Genomic DNA, 20,144 nt, shown 5'->3' on the forward strand with positions numbered 1-20,144 from the left:
GCTGCCCAGGTTGGGGTGTCTGACAGTACCGGATGGGGGACCTCAAGCCCAACACCCCCTCGAGGTTGTGGGGACACCTTGCCTGCTCAAGCCTATTCGTCTTCATCCCTGATGAAGCAGTGGTGGGCATCTTCATGCCAGATCCCTCTCTGCTCGACCATAGGGCTTATCAAAAACTATTACACCAGGTTGCCCAGAACATGAATCTCCCTATGAAGGAGATACAGGAGCTGGAAGACTTCATGGTGGACATTGTCACAAAAAGGGTCATCCAGGATAGCTCTGCCAATTAAAGACTATACAGACAAATTATATAAACTTGTGGCAGACCATGTCATCCATTCTCCTGATGGTCAAAGGTGTCAAAAGGAGGTATTTCATTCCCTCCAAATGGTACAGGTTCCTATTTTCACATCCCATCCCTGCTCTTTTGTGGTCTACGCCATCAACAAGAAGCAGCAAGGGCAGGAAGCCCCACCCCTGAGGCCAAGAAGACTGACCTGTTAAGCAGGAAGGTCTATTCAGCAGGGGGCTTGCAGTTGAGGTGTGCTAACCAGCAGACAATCCTCAGTCGTTATGCATACAAATCATGGGAAGCGCACTCAGAATAAAGAGTTGTTGCCCCATGATGCCCATCAGGAGTTTGGGGCCCTGTCAGAGGAAGGCTATACAATAGCCAGGACATCCCTACAAGTGGCTTTAGATTCAGTGGACTCGACAGTAAGGACACAGTAGGATGGAGTGGCTATGTGCTGATAAGCATGGCTTCAAACCTTGGGGCTTCCCCTGGAGGTTCAGTATACATTGCAGGATCTCCCCTTTGAGGGAGAGAGCCTGTTCTCAGAACAGACAGACTGTTATACTCCGTCAAAGATTCCCAAGCAATCATGAAGTCCTTGGGGATGCACAGCCCAGCATCCCAAAGGTGCCTGTTCTGCCCTCAGCTCCCTGAGCAGAGATTTGTGCCTAGGCAGCACCCTAAGCAGCAGCAGCAGCACAGGCACAATAGGAACAGTAACAAGAGGAGAACCTCATCCCAGCAAAATTATCAGGGGAACAACTCCTCCAAGCTTCCTCCGGACCCTAAACAGGTTTTTTTGAAGGTTCCACCCAAGGGCAGAGCACCAGAGCTACCAGATCCATCCCATTTGTTTTCAGTCGGACTCCCACTTCTACCGTGCGTGGGCCATTATTACGTTAGACCGTTGGGGTGGGATATTCCCTGCAGTTGGCATCCCCACCATCTCCCTTCCCTGGCCCTCTTCAGGAACCCCCTCATGAGCATCTCCTGAAACAGAAGGTCTGATCACTCCTCAGACTAGCAATGATACATGAGGTCCCTCTGGAAGTCAGGGGCTGGGGTTTTTATTCCAGTTACTTCCTCATCCCAAAGGCAAAAGGCCAATCCTAGACCTAAGGAACTTCAATCGCTATATATGGAAACTGAAATTCAGGATGGTCACACTAGCAATCATAATCTCTTGCTTGGATGTGGGAAACTGGTTCCCTGCCCTCAACATGAAGGATGCACATATCGATCCTCCTGTGTCATAAGCGTTACCTCAGGTTTACAGTAGTAAACGTGCATGATCAGTTTGTGGTGCTACCATTTGGCCTCTCTTTTGTCCCATGAGTGCCATGTGGCCCAGGCAGCACTGGTCCCCCGGAGGATCCCTGCTCCATCATATGGCCCAGCTGCCCCAGGAACAGCCCCCCTTGGTCATGTGGGCTGGCCACCCCAGGAGCAGACCCATCCACCATACAGTCCTGCTGTCCAGGCTGCATGGCTGCCACAGAGCTGGAAACAGGGTCGTAATGAGGCTTCCCCAGTAGCGACAGCCTCGCTGTGGTCCAGCTCCAGCTGCAGAATGTGGCTGGGGACATGGCATGGCAGAGGGCCATGGCCCAGCCATGGTCCAGCAGGCAGGGGTTCGCAGCCCACCACCGGTCCATAGAGCGATGGTTGGGAACTGCTGACATAAAGCACAAAATCCACTTAGAAGCCCTGTATCTTCCAGGGTTGCAGAATACACTGGCAGATGCCCTCAGTAGGACCTTCATTGTCCATGAGTGGTCTGTCAGGGAAGATGTGATACATTTGATTTTTTCCATAAGTGGGGGACTCCCTGTCTAGATTTGTTCACCGCTCCGGAGAACAAAAAGTGCAGGGACTTTTGTTCATTCCAGAATCATTATCTGGGTTCTATCGGAGACTTGTTTGCACTACACTGAGGGGGGGAGGGACGCTCTTGCACGCATTCCCCCCAGTTCCCCTGGTGCATCAAGTCCTACTGAAAGCCCGCAGATAGAGGGCCCATCTAATCCTGTTGGCACTGGCACAGCCACATCAACTTGTTTCTCCACCCCTTCAACTTGTTGGTGGAGGTCCCAGTAGCCCTCCCCCTGTACCTGGACCTCCTGACGGAGTATCAAGAACATTTCAGACACCCGGATCTGCACTCACTCCATCTAATGGCATGGAAACTGGATGGTTCAATGTGCTAGAGCTTCAGTGCTCTGTGTAGGTGCAGGAGGTCCTTTTGGGCAATAGAAAGCCCTCTACCAGGGTGGCATATTTGGCCAAATGGAGAAGATTTTCCACCTGGTGTGCAGCACAGGCCATCTCCCCTACAGACACCTGTTCCACTGGTGTTAGAATACTCTCACACTTACGGACACAGAGCCTAGCACCCTCTTCGATGAATGTGCACCTGGCATCTATGTCTGCCTTTCACCCAGGGATTGTTCTCAATGTTCCCTGTTCAGGCACCCCAAGGTAATTCGCTTCAGGAAAGGATTGGACAGGTTGTAGCCATATTATTATTGACCTGTACCTATTCAGGATGTAAACTTGGTTCTCAAACTTACGGGTCCCTCCTTTGAACCAATGGCCAAGACTTCACTTCACCTTTTCTTGAAGGTAGCTTTCCTGGTGGCCATCCCCTTGGCAAGGAGAGCGTCTGAGTTGAGGGCCTTCTCCTCAGAGCCCTGTATGCGGTTTTTCACAGGGATAAAGTGCAACTCAGTCTGCACCCATCCTTCCTACTGAAGGTGGTCTCCCACTTCCATCTGCCTCGGTAGATCTTCTGCCCAGTCTTTTATATCAAACCATATTCTAGTACCAGGCAGAGTGCTGTACACTCTAGCTGTAAGGAGGGCCCTGGCTTTTTACATAGATCATACTAAGCCATTCCGAAAGTGCACACAGCTGTTCATGGCAATAGCAGAGTGAATGAAGGGAGACCTGGTCTCTGCACAGTGCACATAATCATGGATAGCACGGTGCATGCACACTTGTTATGACCTGGGAGGGGTACCACCACCACCACTGTTCACAGGTCACTCTAGTAGGACACGTGCCTCATTGACTGCTTTTGTGGCTCAAGTTTTCCTGCAAGAGATCTGTAGGGCCACCACGTACTTGTTCTCTTTATTTTATTTTAAATTTTATTTTAAATTTTATTTTTAATTTTTTTTTTATTTTTATTTATTTTTTTATTTTATTCACGGCCCATTGTGCTATCAATAAATTTTCCAGGGAGGATGCAGCTGTTGGTAGGGCAGTGCTTCAATCCGTGATTCCTAACTCTGACCCCACCTCCATGGGGAAGCAGCTTGGGAGTAACCTGATTGGAATTTAATGTGAACAGGCATTCAAAGAAGAAAAGTTCCCTGTTCTTGTAACTGGTGTTCTTTGAGATGTGTTGTTTACATCCATTTCAATACCCACCCTCCTTCCCCACTTCCAGAGTAGCCAACAGGAAGGAACCAAAGGAGTGCAAGGTTGGCTATGGTATATATGTGCTAATATAGCAGCGCCACTCTAGGGGTCTCCACATCCAACCCTACGGGAACTGCTAGGAGACGTTTCCAATGCTTGTGCAGGCAGCACATGTACACCTGATTGGCATGGACATTAACAACATATCTCGAACACCAGTTACACGATCAGGTAAACTGTTTTTTATGCCTTGAAATGAGGATTTCTTTTCCCTAGCTTTTAAAATTCTCTTATCTAAGTGGGGATATATTCTCCCTAGGCAGAATAAATTCTAATTCTCATTTGGAATCTGTTAAGCTCTTCATCTTGTGACACAGTTTACACAATGCATAATTAGTATCTGAAAGCTTTTCATTTGTTGCCTTTCAGTTTCATTGAATGTTCGCTTCTTGAATTCTGAGAGAAGATAAACATGTGTTTTACTTATCTTATGCAAACCAATCAGTAGATTTATGCTTCTACCATATTGTCTAGTCTGATCTAAACTAAACAGTCTCTCTTCATATTTTTATATGGAAGTGGGTTTGTGCCTTTATCTTCCTTCATTGAACTTTGTTCTGTTGCTGCTGTATCTTTCCTGAGTGTTACCAGATCTCAAAAAATGTATTCCATGTCAATGTGTACCATAAATGTGCATAACAGCCTCAGGAAACTCTCGCATTCTTTGTGTGCCAACATTCCAAGGTTTATATGAAACTTCATGAAATTTCAGTTGAAAAGTTTTAGTTTGAGAGTAAACAGCATTTTAAACTAAATTACTCAGTCTGTTTAAATGTTTTCAAATCATTCTTTGAGCACAATGATGGACTTGTAGGAGTAAAATAGTAATTGTAGGAGTAAAATAGAAACCAGAATTAGGATCTTGGCAGAGAGGAGGAGGAGGAAGAGGAGGAGGAGCTAAGGCTAGTCTACACTTGCATTTGAACAACCTGTTTACACGTGCTTGAATTCCCCTCTCCTCTTAAAGACAGGAGTTTTGCCACTGCACCTATAAAGCTGATTTATCAGCAGGAGCATTTTTGGGGAGTATTTTGTCTGCAAAAGTGCCAATAGACAGCATTTACAAATGCCAACTTTTAGCGATAGGGCTGTGTTGACAGTCTTGTTGCTAAAAGTTGTATAGTGTAGACACAGCAAAACTTTCACTAGTATGTCTAAATATATTTGGTTAAAGATTTGGCCTTGCAAAAAGAAATTAAATTTTCATTTTAAATACATTTTCAGTTTTCCTTTAAGGATGCAATTTCATTATGAATTTTTGAATGTATGCTTCCATTAAATACACATTTTAAACTAAATATCTTTCACAAGGATACATATATATATATATATATATATATATATATATATATATATATATATATATATATATAACTATTCTCGATGGAAGTGCATTCTGTTGTTTATTTTTAATATGTAATTTTAAAATCTCAAACACCATCTTCCAAATGTTATATCCATGGAGAAATTTGGTTTACAAAGAAAATGCAGCATTAACTACATCAGCACACACAGCAGCATATAAGACACAAACATATTGTCAGTTTTTCACATCTTTTGTTTATATACCAAGATTTTTATTCAACAGAAATAAACCAAGATATGCTCAGATTAGGGAAATATATCCGTTGTGAAGGATGTACTAAATGGGGCTTGTATAACTCTTGTGAGTTTTGGACAATTCTATAAATCACACAGCCAAAATAAATAGAGAAAATGAACTTTATACGTACTATGTTAATCTCTTAATGAAGCTAACTCCATCTTGTGGTTGTACTTAGATAAGAAATGTTCATCTGCTGGGTTTTTTTTTCAACTAATCTGTTTTATGTTTGTCTTTTCAGAGTCTGACACAGAATCCAAAAAGTTGTATGATCTTCAGTTAAGCATTGGTAAACCTGTAGTAAGTATTTTCTTGGAAATTTATATATAATCCCATGATTATATACTTTCTTTTGAGAAATTATAAATACTATGAAGTGATTTTATTTGAAATTTTACATTCTCAAGTGGAAAGCACATGCTTTAGTGGTTGGAGCTTCAGGCCAAGCATCAGAAACTCAGTTTTTTCACCTCTGCCACTGACTTGCTGAGAGACCTAGAACAAGTTACTTCCTGTGTGCCTCAGTTTCCCAAACTGTAAAATGGGGATAATGCCTTCCTCTGAGGTTATTGATGTTGGTAAATGCTTTGAGATCCTGTAATGAAGGGCACTCTGGGTCTAATGAAATCTATCCACTGGCTTCACTGAATTTTGGACCAAGCTCAGTTGAGTATTTGCAGACTGTTTGGGATCTTGAAATCTTATGGTGGTATTTCAATAGATTATAGGCTAAAATTCCAGGCTGATTATAGGATAGTCAGGTACACTTAATTTCTTTTGTGCATCAATTGTAGAGTGTAACTACATACTTTTGCTTCAGCTTTCCTGCTATTCCTTGTTATGATAATGCTGCTGCATGACTGCTACTAGTGCCCCATTGGTTGGTTTAGTGCCAGAAAGTTGTGTGAACTTTATTTTGGAGGAAATTTGGAATGCTATGAAAAACTTATAGATTTGGGTACCTACAAAAATATGTACTGAGACATCTGAACAAGTTGCCAAGTCTTCAGAGGTGCTGTAGTCGGTGTGGGATGTGAATACTCAGCTGGAAAACTGTGAGGCTTTGTTTGTGCTTAAACACATGCCTGATTTTTAGAGTCCCAATTTGAAAATTTTGGCAAAAGTACTTAGATCAGAAGTTGCAAGTGGAATAGAAACTTCACATCTCAAGGCCATTTATATACGCTCGTTTTATTTTATATTGTGCTTTTGATATGAGCACCCTAGAATGATTAATAGTTAATATTGAATTAAAACTCAGTAAAATCCTCAGTAAAATCCTTAAAAAAGACTCTGCACTTCCATTACCTAAAAGTAAAGAATTCCTTCAGTGAGAAACTTAATGGGGAAAAGAGCAAGTATAAATTAATTATTAGCATTATTTATTTGCTTTATTATAGCAAGCAAACCTATTTGCATTATTTGTGTTTTTAAAAGGTTTCTGATGTACAAGCAAGATCAGCAGTTCTGTCCTGGAATCTTCCAGTTAGTTCTCAGAATGGAGAAAGTCATGGTCTCACACCAGCAACATTTATCTTTGAAGTAGCAGTATCCAACAGCGGTAAAAATGGAAAATTTAAATCTGTCTATATGTAAGTCTCGTTCCTTAATTTAAGCTTAATGCATATGTTCAAGTACACTGATACAGATTAGCAGTGTTTTTATCAGGAGGTGTACATTGTTTTGCAGACCTACTTTCTTCGCATACAAATAATTTTTAGTAGTATCAATAGGTATTAAGTATAAAGGGCATGCTTTAACACTAAATGTACATTGTATAGCTTTACTTTGTAATAAGCCTGTGTTTTGTAGCAAGTGGAAGAACGATCACTTTTTGTCCCTACAGAGGAGAAGAAACAACAATTACCCTTCCTGAGCTCCGACCAGCAACAGATTACCATGTCAGGTATGTTCTGGGAACTTCCCTAACTAGACTGGAATACCCAATACTGTTATAAATGCAAATTATTAAATCATTTCTTCCTTCTTGAGATGGACATGAATTAACTATTTATCTTTTTTGTAATATATGATTGTCTGTGCGCTGTTGTTGTTGCCACTGGGATCTTAATACTGTCCTTTTTGTAGTACCTAAATTGATACAAATCCTGCCTTTTGCTTGTTTGCATTTTTGTCTACCATTGTCCCTCTGCCTGTCCTTTCTGATTCCAGTGAAAAAGGAGTTAAGTGGCTTTCCTGTATTTCCATGCTGCTGCTCTTAAGGGTAAAGAAGGAATCAACAAGAGAGATTCTTCTAGACTAAGGGCCGCCACAAAGAAAAGAATAACCATCAGCCCTCCTTGACCTTCTTTCACATGTCTAGGAGGAGCAGAAAGTGTTTGAGCTAATCTGTGCTGAAGGGATAAGAGGCTTCCAAACTGCTCCATTTATTGTATTGATTCAGTTTCTAGTTTGGCTCAACTGTAGTATTATTGTAGAATTCTTTGTCTTTTTGATTTTTCAGGAGAGCTGCAGTGGTCTTGAATTATTTCCCTTTGAATTCCAAATATATTGGTTAGTTAATCTCCATGTAAGTTAGTAATATCTTGTAGATATTTATAATAGGGATGTAAGCAACTAATCAACTACTAGCTTCCCTCTCTTTTCCTCCCCGCCCTTACCCCACCCCCCGCTGCCTCCATCACAAAGCTTAAAAGGGTAGCCGAGTTAGTCTGGAACAGGAAAAACTTAAAAAACAACGAATAGTCTAGTAGCACCTTAAAGACTAACAAAACATGTAGATGAGTTTTCGTGGGCATAACCCACTCCTTCAGATGACTGGAGTATCAAAGAGGCAGCAAGGGAGGGGGAGAGGAGCAGGTGCTGGGGGGAGCCAGCTTAAAAGCCAGTTCATTCCAGCTCTGTGTGATAGAGCAGAGGCTCAGTGGTGGTGCTTCCTCTTTGAAATGCCCGTAAGGGCTGTTGTCCGTTTCAGTCTTTGAAATGGACATGTGGAGCCTGGGGTCAGCAGGGAGTCTTCCCCTGAACCTAGGCTTCATGTGGTGCTTCCGCTCTTGTACATTTAAAAGTGGAAGTGCCAGCATAGAGCCCTGGGTCAGAGGGGACTCCCCGCTGGTCCCAGGTTCCACACAGCATTCCAACTTTGAAATGTTCAAAAGCCCCTGCTGGGACTCTTGTACATTTCAAAGGCGGAACACGCACTAGTCCTTATCAACTAATCAAATAGTTGATGGAAATCCCATCGACTATTCAATTAGTTAATCGATATTTAACATCTCTAATTTATAATATGAATTTACTTGGAAGACTTTTACTTGAATAATTTTGAAGTTTCATTTATTCATTTTTATATCCTTAATTCTCAAGGCTTTCTAGCATATTTGAATATAAAGTAATTCTCTTCTACTCATCCATCTGGTAGCGTTCTTTAGTATAGTTTTGATAATGAATCCCAAATGTGTTTCATCATTTACTTTGTCACAGTAGTGACACCCTGACAGTGTGCCAACTAAGCTTATGGTAAATATGCTACTTGAAAAAAGAATTTGTTGGAAAATTGTTTAACATGAAGATGTTTACTTTTCTCAAAGGTCTGTAACAGGTTTAATATGGACTTTTGCTTCTAGCATTAAAGATGAAGTCTGTTAAATATAAGTCCCAGAAATGCTAAATTATTTTGTTCAGAGGGATGGCAACAGTTAGAATTGATTCATCAGTGCTTTTATTTTTAAAAACATAAATGTAGAGCACAAGAAGGGAAACAGGTTGACAGCCCTTAAGACTGAGTGCCTCTATACACAAAATGGTTAAATCCAAAGAAACTGCATTGTGAGGATTTCCATGCTGCTGTTCCAATGTTCCTTTATCTCCCTGACACTGCCAACAAAGTGGCATTTGTGGTAGTGATTTTTGAAACATGGATACCAGCCCTTTAGGAATTATAATGAGATTATGGACTCACTTCATTGGGCCTCTCCTGGACAATTACAACAGTGTGAGTTATACTTGAGCCAGTGGTCTATGGAAAAAAGGCTCTATTACATTTCTAATTCAATAAGCTATTTACTCTTTTTTCTCTACTTTCTGCCTCTTAAGAGCATTTCTCAGGCAGATAATCCATAGGATGTTCATGTGATGGTAATCTTGGGATACTTCATTAACTGCACTTTGTCTTTCAGAGTTTCAGCAACAAGTAATTCCATAAAAGAATCTGTTTCCGAATTGGTGAGTTTTACTACAGAAAGTTGTGAACCAGACCCTCCAGCTGCACCTAAACTAATCAACAGAACAAAAAACAGCTTGAGTTTACAGTGGAAGGTAAGTAACTTGACAGGTTCATATACAAGAGGCTTAAAGTCTTGACAAAGCAAAGGTTGCACCTCTGAAAACCAACACACTGTGGACTGGCAAACATCAGTGGTCTGGTGGGACTGTGGATGCTCCTGGTCCAGAGAGCCTGGGAGCCTAATTGCAGGAAGGCCAGCAGTCTGGTTGGGGCCAGGAGCATCCAGGTTGGAGTCCCCAGGAGTGCTGGGGCCAGGCTGGAGAATCCCAGCACCCTGCGGCCGTGTGGGGCCGGGGTGCTGGGATTCTCCAGCCAGGCCTGCCTCTCCAAATCTTCCCCAGTAGTTGCTGGATTGTCCCATAGTTCCACGAAAGCTGTGGACCTTATAGCTTATCTTTTTTGAGGACTACATAATGATGTAACAAAATAACATCAACTCTGTTGCGTATACAAGTGTTTATTTTTCTACAGATCTTGTCAGTTCAAAAATTCTTTTGCAGTCTGTTTTCCCTATCCTTGTTACATTCATGTCACAGAGAGGGTAGTGATAGGAGTCATTAGCAGATCAGTAGTCCTTCCAAGGAGCCTCCATTGTCCTGCTAGTGCGAATTTCATCAATTCACGTGGACGTTCTTAGTCATGTTGAATGACAGACTCCGAAATGCCAGTTCCCTTTTCCTTAACACCACAGGTATGATAACATAAGAACGGCCGTACTGGGTCAGACCAAAGGTCCACCTAGCCCAGTATCCTGTCTACCGACAGTGGCCAGCACCAGGTGCCCCAGAGAGGGTGGACTGAAGACAATGATCAAGCGATTTGTCTCCTGCCATCCCTCTCCAGCCTCTGACAGAGGCCAAGGACCCCATTTTATCCCCTGGCTAATAGCCTTTTATGGACCTAACCTCCATGAAATTATCTAGCTTCTCTTTAAACTCTATTATTATCCTAGCCTTCACAGCCTCCTCTGGCAAGGAGTCCACAGGTTGACTACACGCTGTGTAAAGAAGAACTTTCTTTTATTAGTTTTAAACCTGCTCCCCATTAATTTCATTTGGTGTCCTCTAGTTCTTCTATTTAGGGAACTAATAAATAACTTTTCTTTATCGGCCCTTTCCACACCACTCATGATTGTATATACCTTTATCACATCCCCCCTCAGTCTCCTCTTTTCTAAACTGAAAAGTCCCAGTCGCTTTAAACTCTCCTCATATGGGACCCATTCCAAACCCCTGATCATTTTAGTTTGCCCTTTTCTGAACCCTTTCCAAGGCCAAAGTATCTTGTTTGAGGTGAGGAGACCACATCTGTACACAGTATTCAAGATGTGGGCGTACCATAGTTTTATACAGGGGCAGTAAGATATTCTGGGTCTTATTTTCTATCCCTTTCCTAATAATTCCTAGCATCCTATTTGCCTTTTTGACCGATGCAAGTAGATAGTGAAAGACATCAAGGGATATAAACATAGAGTTCATAAATCAAACTGGGATTAATACATTCACGTATTCCCATACTCTCACAAATAAGGTCTGAAATGCTCACTAAAAGTGTGCTTAAATAGAGGTGTATTAGAAGGGAAAGATGGGATATTATGTGGATTGTACAGTTAAAATGAGTGTTTTAGACATAAGGTTTCTGCCCTTACTTAGTTACCTTAGTAAAATCTTTCAGTTCAGCATCCAAGTGTCTATGTAAAATTAAACTCTGCTTTTAAACCTTTGAGCCTAACATTTTTCCTTCTTTTTTTTTATTTTATTTTATTTATTTCAGTCTTCGAATGATAATGGTTCCAAAATAACTAATTTTCTCTTAGAATGGGATGAGGTAAGCCCTTTATTTTTATGATGGAAAAATTGTTTGCAAGTATGAATGCTTTGCAGGTATGAGCGAATGTTTATTGTTTAAGTATGTATTGTTTTGTTGTGGCAGTCAGTATCGTCTTTTGTGTGTAGCCAACTTAAAAAAAGAAATACTTGGACCAGATCTACTACAGTACAACAGCAGGGATGGGCAAAAGCCTCTGTGGGCCAGATCTGGCCTGCCTAGGGCATTGATCCGGCTCGCAAGGCAATTCCAGGCCCCACCCCCTAATGGGCATGCCCTACCTGTGGCATGTGCCATGGGAGAAGGAGTTCAGCCTCGTCCCTCCTCCCCTTATGCAACCACTTCAGAGCGCTCCCTCCACCTTCAGCAGGTCAGGCTGCAGTCCCAGGCCAGCCCTAGAGGCCAGAGGCACCATGGCCACGCAGTCTGGGCCGGTCCAGGAGGCACCACTGCCACCGCACCTCCGGGACCATCCCTGGGCTGCGTGGCTGTGGCAGCAGTGCCTCCGGGGCTGGCCTGTGGCTGTGGTAGCAGCATCTCCAGGGCCAATCTTGGACTGTGTGGCCGTAGCAGCGCCTCTGAGGCTGGCCCTGGGCCACGTGACCATGGCAGTGATGCCTCCACAGCTGGCCTCAGGCTAAGTGGCTGTGTCAACAGTGCCTCCAGAGCTAGCCTGGGTCTGCATGGCTGTGCAGCAGCGCTTCCGGCCTCTGGGGCCATGTGGCTGCAGCATCTCTGGTCTCTGGGGCAGCCGGGGCAATGTGGCTGCAGCTGTTGCTGCAAGGGGTCACAAAGCCAGATAAGGTTCCCTCTCATGACTAGATGCCTCCCACCCCAATACCCTCATTTTCCCTCCCTCCCCCCTAAGACCTAGCATCCCCATCTTGCTCCAATACCCTCCCTTGTTCCTGTTCCCTCCATCTGGCCAGTCATCCTACTCCCAGCCTATTTCTGTATCCCATCCCTATCCTAATTGCTAGCAGCCCTGTCGTGCGCACTGTAACCCTCATTTTTGTCTCCACTCCAGAGCCTAAGGAGGTCCATAAAATCCACTAACTCCAGAACCCCAGAAAAGTAAATCTGGTGTATGGGAAGCTCTGAACCTCAGTCCCTCCTTTCCCCTCACCCCATGAGGCTGGGTCACCAGAGGAGTAAGGTGTCTCAGTTGGGGCCACATCAGTGAGGGTTGGGGTTTTTTGGAGGAGGGTTTTTTTTCTTATTTGTGTGGTTCCCAACTGATGGTTTTTGTTTTGGTTTGGGTTTTTTTGTGAGTCAGAGACTCCCAACCCAAAAAGGATTCCTCACCTCTGCCATAAATAAAGAAAACATTGAAACCGTCAATGTTGGACATAATATTTTACTTTAAAATGAAGTTTGATAAACTAACATGAGAGAGTTAAAGGTTTATTCTGTTTCATAATTTAAATTAAACCATTCTCACTACCTGCAGCTGGATCAGAAAATAAGGTCACTGTACCCAACAGAGTAATTCTCAACCTCACCCCTTCCAGGTTGGCCCATGGCCACTTCAGAAATTTTTGGTGTGGCCTCCCCCTTCCACAATTATTGTCCACCCCTGTATTACAGCAATTTGAAACAGATTCCATTAAATTATTCTGAGAATAGTGTTACATTTATGCCGTCCTACGTAATGTTCCTATTATCTCCATTATTAGCAGACAGCATAATGAGTCCATTTCATGAAGATAATCATAACCCTCCCTGAAAACATTTTGAAGTTATTACTAAAAATGTGTTCTGTAATGATTATAAAAACGTCAAAGGATTAACATCTTAATTTGCATAGGTATCCAAGGGAGTTTGATATCCAAGGTAGCTTATTGCTATCTTAACTTACACTGACCTAATAGGGTAGTGGAGAGCTTAGAGTCAGGTTTGTCTGCTCTGCCTCCAGCTCATTGCTGGGAGTCTGGTTGCCCCATAGCTCCTGGCAAGCACTCTCTTTTCCCCCTGTTCCCTGCCAGGAGCAGAGGTGGGGGTGGGGGCAGGTGCTGCCTGAGTTTTCACTGCTAGAGAGACATGGGGATGTAGCTGAGCTCTAGCTGTCCAGTTTACTTTCCAATTTCATGGCTCCTGCTATGAAATTGAGAAGACCACAAACAACCCGTGTAAGTAATGCATTAAACACTGTCACCCTAAACACACTGACTTTATTAAGTCAGAGGTGTAAGGCTTATTTCAGTGAAGTAGAGCACTTAGGCCTTGTTTACACTACCCTCTGCCAAATAGCATAGCTGAATTCGACATACTGCAGCATCTTCTGTGTGGTAATGTCAGCGGGTGCTGCTGTCCTGTCAGCTTGGCTACTCTTGTCTGGGTGGAGTACTGAAGTCAATGGGAGAGCACTCAGATCCATTTATCACATCTAAGCAGATGCAATAAATAAGCTGGTGGATTAATCACTGCACCGTCAATCCACTGTGTGGTGGAAACAAGCTTTTACGTTGATGGGAGGAAGGCTGCAGTGTACACACTGAGATAATTAGGTCAACACCTAACTGTGTAGTGTAGAACAGCACCCTGTCAAATTTTTGAGTAGCTCTTTTTGTCATCATTTAGGTTATTGCCATCTGCATTCTAAATCCTTTCACTAGTAGGACTTGGTCTTCCTAGCTGTAATGCTATAATTATATTCCAATAATTCCGCTACATTGTTCTGTCCTGTCCGTCCCCCCCCCCCCCCCGCCCCCTTCATAAGCATATCCTAAATTGTAGGTAATCGCTGGTTTCCCTATTTTACTGCTATCCAGCACTGAAAATGTTAGGCCACTGGCCTTGTATTTATGAAAGTGGTCTAGTATAAAAATAAATAGTTTGGATATAATCACAACCTGTCTAAATCTATTTTTAGATGTAATGATTTTATTAATTTTGAATTTGTGGAGTAACAGAGAAAGATGGAAAGGAGAAAAGATTAAATTTAACCTTTAAAATAGTCCTTATATAAAGTTAAAGTCTGTCTTTATTTTATTTGTTTAAAGGGAAAGAGTGGAACCTTCAAAGAATGCTACTATGGGAATCTAAAGCAATACAAACTAACCAAACTTTCTCCTTCTACAAAATACTTGTTCAGAGTAGCTGCCAAAAATGACATCGGAATGAGGTAAGATGTGTATGTACTTCTCATTTTAATTTAACAGTCCAAGCTCATGTTAACTAACCTTTAAATTTAACTTTTCAGTGGGTTTAGTGAGACAGAGATATATTACACAGCAGGAATCGTCCCTTCACCGCCACTGCCCCCTCAGTTAACTGAAGCAGGCGTAACATGGTTATCATTAAATTGGAGCCCATCTAATGGCATGTCTTCAGATGACTCTCTGACATACATTTTAGATATGGAAGAAGAAGATTCTGTAAGTTGGGTTTTCTTAATGTTTAGGCTGTAATTTAAAGTGTAAATGTAACTCAAGATTGTCCCAAGTGTAATACAAAACTTTGCACTACAGTTAAAAATTGATAAACATTGATAATTATGAAAGACCCTTATTAGTAGAAATGTTGAAGTTTGTAAAGGTCTGTATTATCTAATGATGAAAAAAATTAAAGCCTAATTGCTGAAGTTGTCATTATCTTCTGTTTATGAAGTAATTCGCCTTATTAGAGACACTGTATAAAGTACAGAGCCATAGAAGTTTGAAGTGTCCCATGGGATTTCCAATGGTGTAATGCTTGAGAAACTGTGGAGACCAATTGTTTCTCTTGTTTTACTAGGAGACTTGTTAGTGACTGTATGGCTGTTCTCAATTTATCTGTTTACAGGGTTATGGTTTTCAGCCTCAATATAATGGAGATGAACTCTCATGCACTTTAAAAAATCTAAGGAGGAGTACTTCTTACAAGTTTAGGGTATGTACTAAATTATGTAGTTGACTTCCTTTTTTTTTTCCCCTGGCCAATATTGTACTTCTGGAGTTATTTGCTAGTAATACTTGTGTATGGTTAGGAAACCCCATACAATAGCAGGTTAAGCGGGTAATGGATTGCATTTCTATTTTATTATAGTATCATAGAAATGTAAGAATGGCCATACGCTTTTATCTTTGTATGCAAATTAGCCTGATATTGTCCATGGTAAACAATCATTGTTCTATTCATTCTTAAAACAGCTCTCTGCCTGCAGTAATGAAGGAAAAAGCAACCCTAGTGAGGTAGTAGAATACAGCACTTTTCCTGATAAACCTGGACCACCAAGTAAACCAAGTGTAAAGGGAAAGATCCATTCCTACAATGTGAAAGTAACATGGGGTAAGTGAACTTGTGTTAATTTTGATTTCCCTTGCTCCTCAAAAGAGAAATGAGCTTTTAGTTATCAGTAAATAAATGTTAAAATAACAGAGTAGTGGTTCTCAGACTTAGCAACCCAAGGATATACGTTTTGATTTAAAATTTTTCTGGGACCCCTGCCCCTTCTCTGAGGCCCCACCTCCTGCTTTCTCCATTTCCTCTCACTCGATCACTCTTCTCTTCCACCCTCACTCACTTTCACCAGATTGGGACAGGAGCTTAGTGTGTAGGAGAGGGGTGAGGATATGGACTATAGGGTGGGGGCAAGAGATAAGAGATTTGAGATACAGGAGGGAGCACCAGATTGGGGAAAGGCATTGGGGTACGGAGCAGAGCCAATTTGTGGCAGGGTGGTTAGGGGACGGGGTCTCAGCAGTGATTACTGTGGCTCCCAGGAAGCAGCCCACAGATGCTGTGCCCACAGATCCCATTGGTCATAGTTCCTGGCCAATGGGTGCTTGGGAGCAGCACATGGAGCTTCCTTGGCCACTCATACGCCTGGAAGCCACAGGGACAAGCCAGTCGCTTACAGGAGCTGTGTGGAACCAGGGCAGGTAGGGAGCCTTCCTTAGCCATGGGAGGAGAAAGAGATTGAGTGAGCGAGGGGGGGAGGGGAGTTGATCATTGGGGCTCATAGACCCCCTGGAGTTCCTGCACAGACTGCAATTTGAGAAACACTGACATAGGAAATAGCTGTAAAAACAGAATGTAGTCTGTCTCCATGCAGCTCTTTCCTTCAGAGAAACTTTCAGCCCAAATGTCATCTCCTTTAAAATGTAAATCTTTCTCCCAATCCCATATCTTTATAAGATACATTGATGACTAGCTAGTCCTTAGAATATATTTATCAACTGAGATTATTTGATTATCTTACTCTTAACTTTGATTGTAGCCTCCCAAAAAAGTTGTAGCTTACACACTAAAGCTTAGTCTTCATGTAATCTATAAGAAGTAAACATATTTTTCATTCAAAAAGGAGTAATAGAAATTTAGCAGCTGTCTAATATCTCCATATACTCTTATTGTGGAGCCCAACCTGCTTGACTGCTGTCTTAACCTGTGTATAGTATTTCATACAAACATTCTGATAGGGCTCTTATATTTTATGCTCTTTTTAAGCAAAGAGCTTTCATCTTTTATTGCAGTATTATCTCAATTCCAGTTGACTTCCCAGCTGACTCTATTCTACAATGAAAAATATTGTTTTGAGTCGTTGATTATAAGATGGTTCATAAACATTTCTTTTTCTAAATTTTCAAAATTGTAACTAAAATGTGACCTTCTTTCAGATCCACCAAAAGATAATGGAGGATCAGACATTTCTAAGTATTTTCTAGAAATGTCAGAAACTTTAATTGGTAAGCACTCATTGTAAAAGGCCTAATTCAAATTATTATTTACTTCTGTTTACATCTAAGTATGTATTATCATTACTGTAGCAATTAGAAAGGGGTGGGCAATAATTTTTGGTGGGAGGGGGCGCACCAAGATTTTGGAAAGTGGTTAAGGGCCACACTTCTCTGTGGAGAAGGTGCGGGGTCTAGGATAGAGGTTAGATACAGATGGGCACACGGGCGCAGGACATGGTGTGAGGTCTGAGAGGGAGTTTGGGTTGCGGAAGAGATTTGATCTGGATCAGGGGATTGGGGTGTAGGGTCAGGAAGGGGGTAGGGGTGCAGAAGAGGATCCCTCCAGAGCAGAATGCCCCACAGACTGCAGTTTAAACAGTAGCAGCTTCCTGCTGAGGGTCGCAGCAGGGTGTACGCTGGCTGGATCCAGTAGCTTAGGAGGCCGGATCTGGCCCATGAGGTATCTTATCCATCCCTGAATTAGAATGTTCATTTTGTTGTAGATAGGAATAGTAGTTAATTACAGTAAATGCTATTTGTATGTATAATGGAACCAGTCTAAGACACAGTTATTTCAGTCTGTGATTTGTGTGCATTAAATAAACATGTATAGGGAAAAGTTTAATGAAAAAACTTTCACCATGTATTGTAAATTGATATTCTTTTCTTTTCCCTCAGGAAGTAAATGGGAAGTAATATATAGTGGTTCTATGAGGGAACATGTGTGTGATCATCTCAAGCCTGGTACTTTATACAGACTCAGAGTTTACTGCATCAGTAAGGGAGGTGAAAGTCCGGTAAGCCAAGAAGTCACTTGAAAAGAATAAACACATTTGTCCTGAAAGCAGTTTTATTTCTTCTTTAGTATAAGAATGTTGTGCAGTGTTTGACACCTGTAACTTTAATATAATATATGTATACTTTTGCTAGGCTTCTGATGTTCTGACTGTACAAACATCAGCTGTTCCTCCTGGACCTTGCCGTGCTCCATGCCTGGTTGGCAAAGCTAAGCCCAGAGAAATAACTCTACAATGGGGTAAGCACCAGTGTTTCTGTAAATAGACATTTTCCAGGTTTTAAATATTATAAAAATGGAAAGCTAAATTCAGAGATTCTCACAGAATTTAAATTCAAGTATCAGGAGACTCATTCCAAAAACTTGAAAGTGTATGTAGTTAAACAGTCAAAATGAAAAAAATGTACAAATTGTAATGTGCAGCTCTTAAGTTATACTTGGTTTATAGCTTGTGGGGCAGGTGGTATATTACTTACAGAACTTTAAGGAGCACCAGCACAAAAGCTAGGGAGAATAGTACATTGATTAGTCTTTGCTCTTTACCTCATTATAACTAACAATTGAAAGTAAAAATAAAAGTTGCTTTTTTATTTTAGCCCTGCAAAGGGGAGAAGTAAGAGATAATATGCATAACACTAGAAGACTTGCCATAAATGCCTGATCAGAAAAATTGGTGTGAATCCCTTACTGACCGATGGTTATTTTTTTTAATGATTAGAGACTTGTGAATTGTTGCAGCTCAAATAGATGCTGAAACCAAACATCTGCACATTTATTTTTAGAATTCATCTAACTTGTATGGTTTCATACAGACCACCTTGAAACTGTTTAAAATAGGAGCTATTTTCTGAAAATAAGAACTTGGGTTTATTAATAATGCAACTTTGTGTCATAGATCCCCCTTCCACAGATGGAGGCTCAGAAGTAACAGAGTATATTGTAGAGATGGCAAACTCTGAACAAGAGGAACACAGGCTAGTGTATCAGGGTTTGACAACAGAATGCACAATGAACAGTCTACTTCCTGGGAGAGTGTACTGCTTCTGGATAAGAGCAGGAAATAAAGCTGGGGTAATCAATCTGTTTTATATAATCAGCTTTTGTTTTGCAAATAACTATATAAGTACCACAACTAGTAAAATAGCTATATATTAGGATTCTGGTTGCATTGCTTGCAGCATCTCTGTCCCATTGAAGGATTGGTTTGCAAAAGCTCTTCTACTAAAGAGAAGACAGTGAAATTTATGTCCCGATCATCAGAGGCTCAAAGAAGAGATAAGAGCCCAACTTTCCTTAATGACTTTGAAAAGTTCGCTTAATTTAGCATTCAGCAGTTTTGTCCTATATATCTCATTTCTGTTGTCTCACCTAGCTTTTGCAGCTCACTTTAAATTTACAGTATGTGATGGAGTAGTGTAGTGGTAGTGCTGGGCAGAGAACATACCACCAATCAGGTTGGGTTGGAACAAGAACTGGCACAAAAGAATCCCTTTGCAGCAATGCCACTTGCTTTTGGAAGCAAGATGTGACTGCAAGGAAGGGAAGATTCTGGGGGAGGGGCCATGTATATACATGACATTGTGAGAGGCTTTGCCAGTGTACAGAACCATATGACTTGGAGTTGGTTGGAGGGTCTGCACAAAACCAACTTGTGAGTAGAAGCCCAGAAAACTCCAGTAAGAGTTGTGAAGTTACTACCAAGATTTGGCATCATAGTACCTATCAAGATATTTTTATTATTATTCTTTTCTTCAATTTATCACTGAGCAAATGTGCATTTTTCTGTCATTGCAACACTCTTGCAATTGTGTATTTCTTTACAGTTTGGCTCTCTCTCTGAAAAAGCAGAGATTTCTACAGCTGCAGGACCTCCTGATCAGTGTTGTGCACCCTTGTTAACCTGTAAGGCTGCCACCTGTGTAGCGGTCACCTGGGAGGTAGGTTTTTAAAAACTTTCATACTAAAGCTTTAGAATGTCATGCCTTATGTAACACTTAAGTAAACTCAAAAAGGGAAGATGGAAAATTTCAAATGCTTTCCCCATTTTTTCAGTAGTTAGGCAGAAGTCAGCTTGAAATCATTTTGATTTGAATGTTCTTAGCTACACATATTTTTCCTTAAGTAGTGTGGACACCACTGTTATAAATAGTTAAGAACATAAGAACGGCCATAGCGGGTCAGACCAACCTGTCTGCTGATAGTGGCCAATACCAGATGACCCAGAAGCAGGGAAC

General features: G+C 41.6%; 1 protein-coding gene across 1 annotated transcript in view; it reads left to right on the top strand.

Annotated features, from left to right (window-relative positions):
- The window catches only part of LOC102450753 (fibronectin type-III domain-containing protein 3A-like), a 109,855-nt gene that overhangs the window by 69,906 nt on the left and 19,805 nt on the right, over positions 1–20,144 (top strand). The window contains 14 exon segments of the mRNA XM_075940788.1: positions 5,626–5,684; positions 6,822–6,976; positions 7,231–7,290; positions 9,524–9,662; positions 11,404–11,457; positions 14,460–14,581; positions 14,660–14,834; positions 15,241–15,327; positions 15,588–15,726; positions 17,055–17,123; positions 17,793–17,911; positions 18,045–18,150; positions 18,806–18,981; positions 19,734–19,847. Coding sequence (XP_075796903.1) covers positions 5,626–5,684; positions 6,822–6,976; positions 7,231–7,290; positions 9,524–9,662; positions 11,404–11,457; positions 14,460–14,581; positions 14,660–14,834; positions 15,241–15,327; positions 15,588–15,726; positions 17,055–17,123; positions 17,793–17,911; positions 18,045–18,150; positions 18,806–18,981; positions 19,734–19,847 — 1,574 coding nt within the window.

This window comes from Pelodiscus sinensis, chromosome 13, assembly GCF_049634645.1.
Source record: "Pelodiscus sinensis isolate JC-2024 chromosome 13, ASM4963464v1, whole genome shotgun sequence".
NCBI lineage: Eukaryota > Metazoa > Chordata > Testudines > Trionychidae > Pelodiscus > Pelodiscus sinensis.